General features: G+C 41.6%; 2 protein-coding genes across 3 annotated transcripts in view; one reads left to right on the top strand and one right to left on the bottom strand.

Moving 5' to 3' along the window:
* Positions 1–318: 318 nt before the first annotated feature.
* Positions 319–14,162, bottom strand: LOC311263545 (uncharacterized protein). The gene is made up of 6 exons (XM_084363692.1): positions 14,079–14,162; positions 9,495–9,539; positions 9,041–9,085; positions 8,155–8,299; positions 6,878–7,039; positions 319–6,745 (listed from the first exon to the last, which is right to left on the bottom strand). Exons 1-6 carry the CDS (start codon positions 14,127–14,129, stop codon positions 5,649–5,651), a joined length of 1,545 nt encoding a protein of 514 aa, XP_084219818.1. The 5' UTR covers positions 14,130–14,162; the 3' UTR covers positions 319–5,648.
* mxd4 (MAX dimerization protein 4) overlaps positions 14,138–14,664 on the top strand; it is a gene marked incomplete at its 5' end in the record, with an annotated part of 47,568 nt that continues 47,041 nt past the window's right edge. For both annotated transcript variants that reach the window (XM_084363700.1, XM_084363702.1), the window contains one exon: positions 14,138–14,390. In XM_084363700.1, coding sequence (XP_084219826.1) covers positions 14,138–14,390 — 253 coding nt within the window. The remainder of the gene's footprint in view (positions 14,391–14,664) is intronic.

The raw sequence follows: 14,664 nt of genomic DNA, 5'->3' as shown, positions 1-14,664 counted from the left end.
CAAAAGACTGTTAATCTTCTCATGCTGCATGTTGTGATTGTCCACTGATGCACAGTGCTGTCAGCTAGACGCAGTCACAGAACTCAATCTCATTTTCCTGTGGTCTACTCCTGAAAAGATGAAGCTTTCAGAGCGGTGAGTGGTGCTCGATGATTCATCCTGAGTCACAGTGACAGCTACTCATGAGTGGGTGTTTTTTTAGCTCATTCCCTGCTTAAATCAAATGTGAGTGCTGTGCTGCAAAGCAGAACACTGTGGCACCTGTGGACGCTACACCTATAGATGTGTATAAAAAGTTCACAAAAGCACAGACATGTATTTGGTAGCACTTGTTAGCATTTATTTTGACACAAAATCCACAGTTTTTTGTCGAATAAAGTAGCGTTGATGTCCAACGTGGTAGAATCTCAATGAAAAAACCTCAAATGGAAGAAACCTAAACACAACCTCACCTTCTGGAGAAAAGCACCTGGATATGTGCAACCAAACAAACGCTTAAAAAGGTGAGAGCATCTCATTGTTTGGATTTTACATCAGAAATCTCTATGCTATACACCAAGATAGAAAATCAACTTCGTGATGACATAAAAATGTTTGGATATTTATATCGACAAATATCATGTTAACAAATACCAACAACAGTCAACTTTGGCCTCATAATAATAAGCGGCAATGATTTAACACCACAACAACACGGCTGACGATAACTCTCTCACACATGCGTACGACACACTGAAGAGCTGCAGGTAGAATTGCACAAGGATACCCTCAAAGAACACCACAGTTTGTAGTAATATTAATCTGAACTACTCCACATACAATCACATATAGATACTTTTATAAATCCTGCTGCCTCGTAGCTGCAAGGAGGAAAAGGTGAACGCTTTTGTTTCCCCGGAGTCGAACAGTCGAGAGTTTTGTTTTTTCCTGGCAAACGAGTTCAGCTATACCAATGTGGGCTCTGTGAGTTTTTCTTTTTTTTTTTTTCTCAATTCTTCAATTCTTGGCATTACAAAATAAAGTCAGTACAAATATAGAGTAAATACTATCTTGATAAGGAGAAGTAAACAGTCCTTTGCAGTCAAAACTCAGCGAGGTAACAGTCTTATATCAGGCCTTGGCCTTCAGTGGCATTGAGGGTAGAGTTTGGGCATTTTGTCTGTACATACTAGCTGCTGACAAGGCAAAAGAAAATCAAACTGGCTCTATATACACTGAAGTAAGATCAGTTTGGCTTGGATGTGAAATCAGAGTTGGAGTAAAACTAGCCTCCGTCTGTGCCTCTTGTGTATCACTGTCTTTGAAAAAGGTGATTTAACTACACTGTCAGAGTCCTCGAGGACTGTTTAAAACATCTGGATAAACAAATATTCAGTCCACTGCATGAGGAAAAGATCTTCCTTTATCTCTTTCTCTCTTTTTAAGTCTAGACTTTATTTCCTGTGCATGTTTTCTAATGTTTAGTATCACACTTCATCATTATATATCATAAATACATCCTAAAAGATGCTACAAATTCATAAAGATCACATTCAGAATGCTGCTTATACATTTTCAAACGAAAGTCTAAAAATGCAGCGACCAATCGGAGCTATTTTTAGTTTTTTAAGCATTCATGTCCACAAAAAAATAATAAATAAAAATCAAATACTGACAAAACATGTACTGGAGAAATCAGAATAAATAATGATAAAATAATCAATCGTGCCCTCTTTTTCCGTCTTTTGAGACAAACTTGACACAGCCATCCATTTTTAATCAACTGCATAACTTCATAATATTTTCATGGATTTGTCGAGCCATTTCATCTATCACTGACACTCACATATCTTCATAGTGTCTACAATATGAAAGAAAATGGGACTCACTTCCAACTTCCCTCATATAACACGACTCACTGCTCACATGTTATTTTCGAATGTGCATAAACAAGACGTGACATATGATTCAGGGTCAAATAATTCAATTTTCTGTATGAAAATATAAACAAAACACCAATATAGAAAATCTAACAAATAATGATGCTTTTACAGTTTGGTTCACATCATACACATGGAGAAAGGACCGGAGACGTTATTTCCAGCTCGCACCTTTGAGTGGAAATAGCTTAAAAACCTTTTACATCAGCAGAAGGATGTTTTGTTTTATCCAGAAAAGTCTTTAAGGAACCTGGAAAATACCTACAGGACAGCGGTAAGTGGTGTCACTTTTTTTTTTCTCCAGAAACACGGATGCTTAACTCTGTGACCTGAATGTAATGTTTAACACATGAGAGGCACAAAATGAGGCTAAAGTAAAACCAGATAATCCGAGTTTGCACTTGGGAGAAACCTTAAGCCAAAGGCATTCAAAATGCAGTGTTATGTACAATCACAGGCCTCTGCCCAGCACAGCTCACGGATCAGTTATAAAGAGGTAAATGTCTTTTTCACAACAGCTAATTTCCTATCAACCAGCATTGACTAGAGTAAGGAAAAAAGTGTGAATACTATTGCTAAATACTATTTTTGCAGGTCTCACATGTACTACATACTGCGTATATTTTATAAAGAGACTGCTAAGCACTGCTAGAAAATGTTTGCCCATTTCATGTACGACTATACACAATTTACAGAAAACACACGCACACGCACACACACACTCACATAGCAGCAGTAAACTATAGAAATGCCTAACAGAAAGTCTATTCTCATCTAGGCACCATTTACTTTAAGAAACACACATTAGCGAGACCCAATGAGAAAATAACAACTGTCCAATCTTAAGCCAAAAAATGTACAGGAGCCGAAAGGCTTTCATGTTGATATGTTCAGAGGATAGAGAGTCAGAAAGAGTCACCTCTGAGACACACTGTCGGTCAATGCAAAAGAGCTTTGAGATGATCAGAAGACGTCAACATGACCTTCATAACCCACAACACAAACCCATTATTTGTCGAGCATCTCGATTCAAAAATGTTAGGGCGCTGTGTGAAGCATAAATAAAACATGTGCTAACTTCCTGATCCTTATTGACATACACTGTCATGGTTTCTGTTTTTGGTTAGTTATTTCCTGCTTTATTTTGTAGTTATATCCTCTTGTGTCCTGTTGCCACTTTCCACTTCCTGCTCACAGTGTTCCCAGTGTTTTACTGCCCTGAACTGCCCTGTTCACAGTCGCCTTGTTAGTTTAGTTTATATTGTCGTTCCCTCACTCTTTGTCGATTCGTCTGTTTCCATCCACGCGTCTCCTGTGCCTGTTCCTCATGTGTTCCCTGTGTTCTTGATTTGTTCCTTGTGATTTTTTTGTCCTCAGTTTTATATTTCTCTTTAGTTTTTCTCCTTGGACTTTCCTGTCTTTTATTACTTGCTTTTTGGATTTTTGCTTTGCGACATTGGATTTCATTAGACATCAGCTATTAAAGCTCGCTTTTTGTTTTCAACTCGCCTGCCTCTCTGAGTTCACATGATTGTACGAAGGATATCACTTAATGGGCTCAGGAAAATGTCTTAAATCCGTTTGTCACCAAACAAAGTTTGTTTGCAAATCATTGCATTCTGCTTTAATGTATGTTTTACACGGCGTCCCAACCTTTTTGGTGTCGCGGTTATATGACTAATAAAGGCGTTATGGAGCTGAACCGAGAAAGCGTTTTCTGTCCACACAACTCTAAATGAGTTGAAAGCTTTGCCTTCAGGCATTAGACAATTAAGTTGGCTCTTTGCTGAGTCAAGGACACAACAAAGTGGCCTCTAGTCAATGAACTACAGAGACACATGTACATAAATGTGATGCGAGACGTTCTTTCTTTCTAAATCCTGTTCTAAGCTTCAGTACATTTTGTACTGTGAATCAAATACAAGAGAGTACATGTGTGCTATTGCCACGGCTAAGACCAGGAAGTACAGAGCATCAATCTAGGGTATCAACTGGCTGAGGCAGAGACTTCTCTCTATGTAAAACAAACTGGACATCAGCTGACAAATTATTCCACATCAGAAAACAGGATCAACGCATTTAGAGAAAAGCATGTGTGACCACATCTTTAGCCACAGCAAGAATAAACTGCATTATCCTGACTTTAAACCCTCACTCCGAACACTTCACAAGCATTACTTGACTCAGACAGACATTACAATGGGCACTTCATTTCAAAGTGTCTTCTCAAAGCCTGCACTTGATGCAGTTTTGGACACTTTTCCAGAGGTTTTCAGTCAAACGTCATGCTATAAAAATTCTCCGTAAACAATTTAAGTATATATATTTTGTTGCTGCGATGCATAACCTTTTACATTCATTATCAGTGATGAGATTAGGCTTAAAGTTTCTGCCTCGTAAAAACTCAACAGTCCGTCCGCGGAGGAATCAGATTTACATTGCCTTGCAAAAATGGCAACAACCAACCAGGAGCATGTTCAAACACCTTAAATCCAAAGTCAAACAGTCAGTTAATTAAACAGCATAATCATGTAACAATCTGATACAACAACGTATAATCATTACACCATTGTAAAGCTTTGCCACCTACACATTTTAATCAATGTTTGCACCCCCTTTTCTTTAGGGAGCAACGTAAGACACAATGTATAAAACACACCTCTTGAACAAGTTATAGTAGTTGCCTTTTCTCATTATTTCCTCTGATAAATAGAGAGAAGTAGGCTGGTGAAAGCAAAAATTCACCCCACAACAACAAAGGTCACAGGTTAGTCCTGTGACCTCCAACCACAGAGTTGTAATCCCTTTCAAAAGTTAAAAAGTAAATAGAGTGATCCACGCACAGTTTGTTTGAGCTGCTCTTTTGAAAATGAATTGTTCAGTAGTTTTGCTTCATAAACTCCTAGAATATATACCTATATATATATATATTTCAATTCAAGAAGATGTCAGTTAATGATAAACAGTCATGGTCATTTCTGATTCTTGTATATGCTAAATCAGGCAGTGGTTCCCAACCTTGTTGCTGTGTGACCCTTTAAAATGAAAGACTATATTGATGTGACCCCATCGCACATTGCATATGTCAACACCTTGTGAGCAGTTCCCCCAAAGATTGATTTGCACTTCTCAGATCAGATTGTTTCATTTGAATGTCCAAAGAGGTCAAAGAATCCATAATTGGATTAGAGAAACATCAGAAAATAAACGTATAATTTTGTGTAAAAAAACTGATTGTTTTGTTAATCATTTAACTTGTGAAACCTCAGACGGGTCCTTTCCTCCAGGTTGGGAACCACTGACCGTAAGAAAATTCATTTCAAGAGCTAAAATGCTATTTCAGCAATGTTGCGTCATGCAGACAGAGAAAGGAGAGATCAGAAGCAAACGGGAGAGGGGTGTAGGGAAAAACAGATCTGGTTAGCATATGGAAAAATGGACACAGAGAAAGAGAATCTCATTAGCATTTTCACCACTTTAGAGAAAAAGATACGCCTTCTGCTGAACCACAAATAAATGAACTACAAAATAGGACCTTCAGGTGTCAGCTTATCTTGGAGTTAGAATACAGAGAAAACAAGAGGATGCATTCCTCTTGTTTTTAAGACCTACAAGACTTTCCTTCAGTGATTCAACTTTTCACCTACTAGTCTTGATCTACGTGGATGCTATCAAGCATTAGCATCTCACTATTTCCACTGGTATGACTGCATCTCCCTGGCCGTCAGCTTACGAGGACTCCACAGTGATGATGGCCTCGCCTGTCTTCTGGATGATGCCGGAGGATGAGGAGTCGTCCAGGAGCGGTGACTGAACGGCACCCTTCGCTCGGAGGGAACAGTCCACGCTGTCGTGCAGCATGTCTGCCCTCTCCACCTCCTTCGCAGCCTCTTTCCTTCCTTTACCAAAAGGCCCCTTCTGCAGTTCCTCTTCCTCGCGCTCCTCTCTCTTCACGTGGCAGCGACACACCTCGATGCCCGAGTCACCCGTTAGCCGTCGATGCCGGAAATGGTCCTCCTCGTCATCTTCTTCTTCCTCTTCCTCCTCTTCTTTTTTGTGCTCCTCTTTGTTGTCGCAATGCATGAAAACAGCCACATTTGAGGAGAAGAGAGCTTGTTTTGGGGGAGACAGAGCTGATCTGAGGATCGGACCACAAAGCGAGGCCTCTTCTTCTTGCTCTTTCTGGACAGCCACTGCTCCGAGTGGGTCTGAGAGGACGAGAGGATGGATTTGACCGGGAGGGAGCGAGGATAACAGAATGAGAGGAGAAAGAGGGAGACGAGAGGGGTGTGAGGGGCGAGAGTGTAAAGGAAGAGAGAGTGGTGGAGCTAAGGGTGAGACTCCTTCGCTGCCACTCGAGGACCGTCTCTGTACGGGTATGACATCAGGAGTGACTGCAGGTATAACATCGGGTGGAACTTGTGTCGGTGGTGGCGGGGAAGGTGTTGCTGTATAGTGCGCCACACCTCTTGGCATGACAACACAGTCGCCCCCTGCTTCACTGGGTGTGGAGATGTGGCTGCTGTCATATGTTTCGTCTGTCACCTGGACAGAGAAGGAGGTGCTGCAGGGGGAGGTGAGAGAGCACGACTCGCAGGAGCAGCTGGTGTAGTTATCAGAGCTCTGGGAGGAGGTCAGGGCACTTGGGCCGGGGCCCAGATAGGGAGGGCAGGGGTGACGGTGGTGGTGGTGATGGGGGTAAGCGGAGCTAGGACCTCCCATGGCACCTCCCTGCAGGGCAAAGACGGAGCTGTAAGGCGGAGGAGGGGTGCTGGGCTGTGCTGCCACCTCCTCATAGGAGGGCAGCTTGAAGGAAGCCAGAAAACCTGTGACAGAAGAAACATATCAGATCAAATGTGCGGTCTGCGACTTGGCTCGTTAAAGGAACAGTTCACCCCAAAATTAAAAACACATATTTCTTAAATAAATATGTGGAATAAAATAATAAATAAACGTACTGAGGTCCAGCATTGAGGAAGGGTAGTTGCAGGCTCCATTGTAGGCAATCAGATTGATCTCCCTCTGTCTCTGCTGCTGTTGGATCCTCAGCTTGGCCCGGCGGTGGCGATAAGCACAGAAACAGCTAAAGAGGATCAGCACCGTCCACAGCAGCCAGAACCCTGCAGGAAACAGGAAATGTATCCAACATGAACCGAACATTCATCATCATGAAAACGAACGTTAAACTGTCGACCTGGTATCTGAATTACATCTTAGATCTACTCAGACTTTTAGATTTGTTTCCTGGCTTTGGTGGCGACTTCGTATTAGAGACAAGTAATTCATTTCAGTTCATATTTTGCTGCTTTTTTATTTTTTAACATATGTATGTATGGTGGAGGTCTGGTCTTCAGTAGCCAACAGTTGGGGGAGTGGCAAAAAAAATCCTTTAATGTCAAACTTAACCATGTACTTAACCTTTAATCTAATCTGTAAATGTAATTTTTTTATATGATCCTCTGATCTGACAAAGAAAAACATACAGTTTCAAAGTGATTTGTAAGATCTAACAATCAGATTCAATTAGAGAGCGTAACAACATGTAGCCTAAAACAGTTGTTTGGTGCCTCCTAGTGTTTATTTGAAATACTTCACCATGGCAGTACAGTGGGTTTTTTTTTTGTTTAGAGTTAAAATTCAACAAATGGCATAATGACAACAATGAAGGTAAAGCACCAAACAAGCTTATTCATCAACTATACCTAAATGTTTTATCACCGTCTGTCTGACGAAGAAGAGCAAATCTCTGAATTAGTTTGAAAACGAGACATGAAATGATTTTGACATCGTCCCTCTCTGAATTTCCTCCTCTGCTTGTCTGTATATTATGTTTCATATATAACTAGTCATGTCAACAGAAATCAAATCACAAGGAGAACCAAAATACTGTTATAAGCTCTTCTTAATATGGAAGAGCAATTTAAGTAAAATCTAATTTTTCTGTCTGGACTCAGAGTGTCCTCAAGCTTCAAGATTCAATTTACTGTCATTTCTTTGTGTACTTGCACACATAAAAAACAGAATATTGTTCCTTCCAGCCCATAGCAGTGCGACGGACCAATACATATCTAAAATACAACAGGTTGGTTACATAAAAACACAACAATTAGCAGCACAGTGTGTTAAAGTGCATATACAGTCCTGGCAGCACTGCACGATAAATGTCACAAATTACAGCCTGAGCCTCAGGAGCCTGTCTACGCTACAGTGGAGAAAAGTCAGTCAGTTGACTCACACCAGAGTTCATAGTAGTAGGTACAGCAGCCTGTCTCTCCGCAGCAGTGCCCAGTTTCACACAGGTAACCTGGATTGTTCACCCCAGGACAGTACTTGGGGCTGACAACAGGCCGGCTACCAGAACCCCCCTGATGCTTCACCACCTAGTGGACGAAACACAGCATCACATATCACCACAGTGAAAACAGCAGACTCAGAGTGTTAAAGTTTGTTCTTGACCCTCGCAAAAGTATCTTGACAAAATACTCTTGACTTAAGATCCTTATTATTTTTTTTATTTAGAGGTTTTAATCAGGATAAAGCAGAAAAGGACACACAACCACCTGTTATCATCTGACTGAACTTATATATAGCACAATATCTGTATTCACATATCACATATTGTCGTTGGAGTATCATAGAGTCCTGTTTCTCATATTGTATTTTTGCTCCGTTAAAATATCTGGCTGCTAAATCCTTGGTTGTGGGCCGTATAACCCAAAACTGTGAGCTGGAAAATGCTAATATGCTTCATAGCAGGTGATAATTCTATATTACACATGACACAAAACACAAAAATATCAATTAATGTAGCTTTAAAGGTCCGGTGTACAGGATTTAGGGTAGACCTCTGGGCAAAAATGGAATATAATATTCATAATTATGTTTTCTTTTGTGTATAATCACCTGAAATTAAGAGTTATGTTTCTACAACAGCCAAGAACAAGCAATGACACTAGAGTGGGCCTTTTTAATTTTTTCCCTTAGGGCAGGGTGAGACGAGGGGTGTTCAGTTGGTTGCAGTCTGCTAAATCTTACACACGGGACCTTTAAGATTATCTTGTTAGATGACGGTATGTTTGTGGGCAGCCACAGGTTGAATTTAAATGTAAAAAATCTCACACCTTATTCACTGTGCGCATGTCAGCTTCCTTCTGAGGAACCGCCACCTAAAATGAGAAATAAAAAGGACCTCTGAGAATTTTTACAGTGACATCTTAATCATTAAAGTCGGTGTGAGGGCGAGAAGCAAGTGAAGAATTAAACGCCGACATTAAATATTAAATGTTTGACACATTTCAATGCTTCGGGGAGAAGAGATGAGGCGAGATGAGCTCAGGACACTTCAGCACAACCATAAACCACAACAATCATGCAGCAAGAAGAAGAGGTTTCTAAATCTGTTATGTACATAGTTACCACACATGAGACTGAGAAGTGCTAACAAATAATTATGCATTGCCATGGCAACCACCGTGGTTACGCTCTGAGGCTTTTTCTACTCATGTGGACAATGCTTTATATTATCCAGTGGTATGAAATGTTTAGCTGCGGTTGTGAAGGTCGAGCTCTCCTTACCGTAGCAGCTTCAGTCCCATCCAGCCCCTGCAGGGACATGGTCATCTGGTCAAAGACAAGAGGGGTACAGTAATAAATATATAGCAGGAGAGAGAAAAGTGATACAGTGAATAATAAACAGAAGATCTGCAGCTGGCAAGGGCACACGCTTCACGAAACAAATTACACCGCTACAATCAAGCATGACGAGAAAAGGCCACTAAAGGCCTATTTTCCAGTCTGAAGATGCTGGCTCTTCAAGGAGACGGGAAGGTCAATGGCTTTTTAACAAAAGCTATTTCTTCTCTGTGGGTCGAGATGAGCAGACAGAAAGCACCAATTCCCAGGCACGCTCCTCAAACCTCGTGAGCTCTCTCCCTCTCTCAGGCAAAAGGTAGCTCACCTCTGAAACTGAATTACAGCAGTCAAAGGTTGCAACGAAGGATCGTTTTCATTACTGATTTGTCTGCAGATTATTTTTTCCATCTACCAGCTAACTGTTGGACGTGCATTCTCCAAGTCAGAGATGTTCAAATAGCTGGTTTTGTCTGCCCAACAGTCGAAGATGTTCATTTAACAACGACTTGAAACGAGAAAAACAGAAATCTCTAACATGTGTGAGCCTGAAAACTGATTAGTTTTCTGTTGATCTGCTAGTCGACAAGGCTCAAATACATACAGCGTGAAACATCCAGTCATTTTAAAAGAACATTCATTTTCCGCATGGGATTATTTTTGACACATCAGCTGGCAATGAAACCTTTAACCTATAAACAGGCTAACCTACCTATAAAAGGATGGATGCTAGCACATCGGCACCGTTAGCGTCCAAATATCATCAGCAGAGTAAATTAACACTATACGTGCGTTTTCGCTACCCAGTCACTGTGCAGATTTAAAAATTCTGCGTGTCACTCACACCTCTGCAAATGTCACTCAGGCCCACTGTGAGTAAAAAGGGGGAAAAATGCCAGCGTGTGTGCTGCTGGATGTGAGGCCACTGTCACAAACAATGTGAACACACACCGAGGGCTCGCTGGCTTGTTGTGCTCCAGGCCTGCAGCAATGTAAATGAGACCTCTTTTGTTAACAACTGGCTGCCGGTTATGTACTCAGCACGGGGAACAATGTTGGCCCTACAACTGCAGTGTGTGTGTGCGACATGCATACGAGCCAATGCACACACAGCTATTAGCAGGTCCAGAATTACAACGACGGTCTGTTTACACAGGACAAAATGAAAAAATGAGCCAAAATTCAACAAGCAGACGAATCCACACACTGACCTGAGGCTGTACAACATGCAACAATACATAATAAACTATATATACACTTATTCAATAGCTGATGCATCCACAGGTTCACAGTTTGTAAATAAGAGAGGGTGTTATAGAAGCCAGGTCAGGAGTTTTTCATGAAACAATTACATTTTTTCTATGGTTATCTTGATTGGAATTTTTTAACAGATTGTAGCTTCACAGTTAGAATAAATACGTTAATATGACATTTTTAGTCCGTCCCAACACGTGAGCGCAGCTACATGATGCTACGTTACATTTAATGGAAACATTTCAACATGTCTTGCATCATTTTAAGCATTTTCCCACAAATTCAACCTGGTGAATTTAATATTTCTGGAAAGGTCGGGGCCTTGTCCACACAACCTGCAGCTGTAATGATGGAGCGATCGTAGGATCCGGCAGGGTTTAGGGGTTTTAACAATTTCATACTTTTATTCAAGTAACGATGTCAATGCAGGACTTTAGGACAGGGATGATGAGGTTAAATTGTGGTCATGTGTATTTGAATTTCAGGATTGTGTTGTTGCTTCTTTGTGTCTTTTAATATCTTTGAAACATGTCGGAAATAAGTGTTTTTACTTGACATGTTATCCTTCAGATTTTTGTCCTTTTCTCTGATAACGCAGAAATAAAAACAACCAACCAACCAATCAATCAGTCAAAACATTACATGACACTATGGTGGAAGAGCAATGTCTAACCAAGGACATACTGCCTGCTTCCTCCTTTCTGCTTAAAGCTGATCTGTGTGGACATGATCTTCACAGGTAGTGCTCTCTCAGCAGGGTACATTTTTCAATGCCGTTGCTGATACAATACTCAAGGTTTTGTAGTGATACCAAATAAACTTAATTTTTCTGCAAAACATTCCATTTATGTAACAAAAGAAGCCCACATGCTCAAATCTTGATGTACAGGCCAGACAAGAACCTTAATCAACAGTCACAGAGTGGCACGATGAGGATTTTAAATGAGAAACCGTCTGATCAAAGACTAAGTGGAGTTCTGACGATCAACTTTTAGCTTCAAGATTCAACATCAAGACGAGATTAAATCAGCTGATATTCACTTTGTCGACTGCAATCAGCTTATCTGTGAATAAGATGACGGATTAACATCGACCAGTGGCAGCGGGCGACGTTTATCTGTTGTGACATATCAATTTTGCGCCCGGTACACTCATGTGGTGCCGGCTCGTGACGTCACTGCCATCAGTTTGTAAGGCTATGATTTCTTGGTTTCCCTGGCACAACAGGGGGAGTAAACAACAACAATAAACAATGGTAGCAACAAAGGCTATCAGCCAAATTATCATTTTAAACATCAGTTAAACTTTTTCTTTTACCTTGCTACAGCGAACTGTAGAAACTAACTGTATGCTTGTTTCTGATCACGTGGTTCCTCACTAGACTTCAATACTGTTGTAAAGGCGGAGTGAAGAGGGGAAGTGTTGATGTGGAGCTGAGATCCTGTGGTAAACCCACCACACGGCACTGAGTACAGGCACAGCGGTGTGAAGAGATCATCCAGACTTCCCCAGAGACCACGGACCAACCACAAATAACTTCCACCCCCGGGGTCCCAAACGTATCCAGGGGACCGCCACACACATATACCTTCACTATACCCACGCTACATGAAAGCACTGAGGAACATGAGTCTTTGTGAGAGGCTGAAGAAAGTGAGACAACATTAAATATTTGCTGGTTCCAGCTTCTTAAATGTGAGGACTTGATAGTAAATTAACAATCTTTGGGTTTTGGACTGTTCGTTTGACAATATCAGTTAATGCAGCTTTAAAGGTCCGGTGTGCAGGATTTAGGGTAGACCCCTTTCAAAAATGGAATATAATATTCATAATTATGTTTTCTTTCATGTATAATCACCTGAAATTAAGAATTGTTGTGTTTCTACAATAGCCAAGAACAAGCAATGACTCTAGAGTGGGCCTTTTTCGTTTTTTCCCTTAGGGCAGGGTGAGACGAGGGGTGTTCAGTTGGTTGCAGTCAGTTAAATGTGAGGACTTCATTGTAAATGAAGATTCTTTGGGTTTTGGACTGTTCGTTTGACAAAAGAAGCATTTTGAAGACGTGACTTCTGCAAAATAATCAGTAATGAAGATAATTAGAAGTTGTGGTCTTAGACAACATGCACTGAAAGCATGCTATCGTGTGACATAATCAAGGTTATGACAGAGGATGTGATTATAAAACAGGAATATGGGTTTATATGTGATTAGTGTGAAGTCAAGACTCCTCAGACTGAGACTGTTGAGCAAACTGTTGTCATCGTGCAGGTCTAAGAAATTCAATTTCAACGTCTGACCAGATTCAAGACAGACAAATAGGACACAATGAAGCCTATAAAAGCCTATGAAGCCGTATATGAAGCTTATATGAAGTCATAAAAACAAAGTGTTGGACTTGGACTGTAAATCTAGTACAACCTGTTAGGCACTGCTGTGCTTAATTGTGCTCATTATGCCACTAATGCACCTTTTCTCTCCCCTCAACACTCTCACTTCACAGTGCCAGAGGCTTTGTGGTCTATGTTGTTTTACATGTCACAGGCTGAACATAGACGTCTCTTCCTTGAGTACTTTCAAAGTTTCCAGATGTAAGTCATCGCCATTTTCGTTGTGGTGTTATAAACACAGTCGTAAAAGCCTGAACGCTTTCAGACGACGATAACAGACTTGAGACAGGAAACAGTATCTTCACGCACTGGGTCCTGAATCAGCAGTGTGGTGTTTGGAAATTGTACATTAGATGTGATGAGGCTGTGATGGTGAACTTGAAATCAAATGTCAGCTTCAGCAGCACAAATCAACAAGTCACAACTCCTTTAAGTCGACAATATACTGACTTACAGCTTTCCTTTATCAACCGGGGAGGAAGCTGACTGCATTTAGGCAGCAATCTTGTAAATCTGTGAATTTCAGTGAGCTTAGAAAATCCCCATAATACTCTCTTGACATGTCGTTGTGCACTTGAAGGCCCACAACTGTAAAACTTGGGACTACAGCAACACAAACCAGACCTGACTGACTTTACTGCTCACCAAACATCTGCTGCAGTGGTGCAAAAAAAAATAAAAATGCACCCATTGTCCCCAGAAATACATCAACAGATGCAAAGACGAAGACATGACAAGGCAGATGGGTACAGAACAAGTTGAAGCCACTGTTTGTCAACAACAACAACAACAACAACAACAGGCCGAGGGGAGAAGCGTGTTGCTCTGCAGAAGCAGCTGTCGGCAGCGGTGTTTGTGTCAAAGCAGAGCCGTGCAGCGCAATTTTTACCTCCTCTGCCTTCAGCCCGAGGCAGAAAGTCAACGTTTTCTCTGGATCCATGGCGACAGATGAATACCAAGCTACACAGAGAAAAAGATGAGCGCAGGAAAGTGGGATGTTATTCCGCTAAGCCCCCATCACCGCTGTCCCGCTCCGCAGACACGGTGGCCTCCCCATCCGCCATTGCCCGGACGGACAGACGGATGCCCCTCCCCAGACTCCGCTGCACACACCGGGGGGGCAACCAGCGCGTATTTGGTAACGGATGGAGATGGGATGTCACAGTGCAGACGGTCCTGTCGTCGACTGCTGTTCGCTGTGGTGAGATAACGATGTTTCACTCTTTGTTTTCGCAGAGAGGGTTGGAGCCGTGCATGATGTCATGCTTCTCCAGCCCCCTGAAGTACTTGTACGGGAGCGCTGCGGCTTTGATTGGCCGGAGCTCCCAGCAACAGCCGCACAGAGGCAGCCTCCGCCGGGCTGTGATACACACTGTTGCTTTATTAACTACGGCTAAGGACCGCAACACGTGTCTGTTGTGTTAAATGGAGTAAAAACACACAAGCGTGATGTGTGATAGTGGTGAAGTGGTGAT

This window comes from Pagrus pagrus, assembly GCF_965226575.1.
Source record: "Pagrus pagrus genome assembly, chromosome: 2".
NCBI classification, from domain to species: Eukaryota; Metazoa; Chordata; class Actinopteri; order Spariformes; family Sparidae; genus Pagrus; species Pagrus pagrus.
Note: the sequence above shows the minus strand (reverse complement) of the source record. Positions and strands in the feature narration are given on the sequence as shown.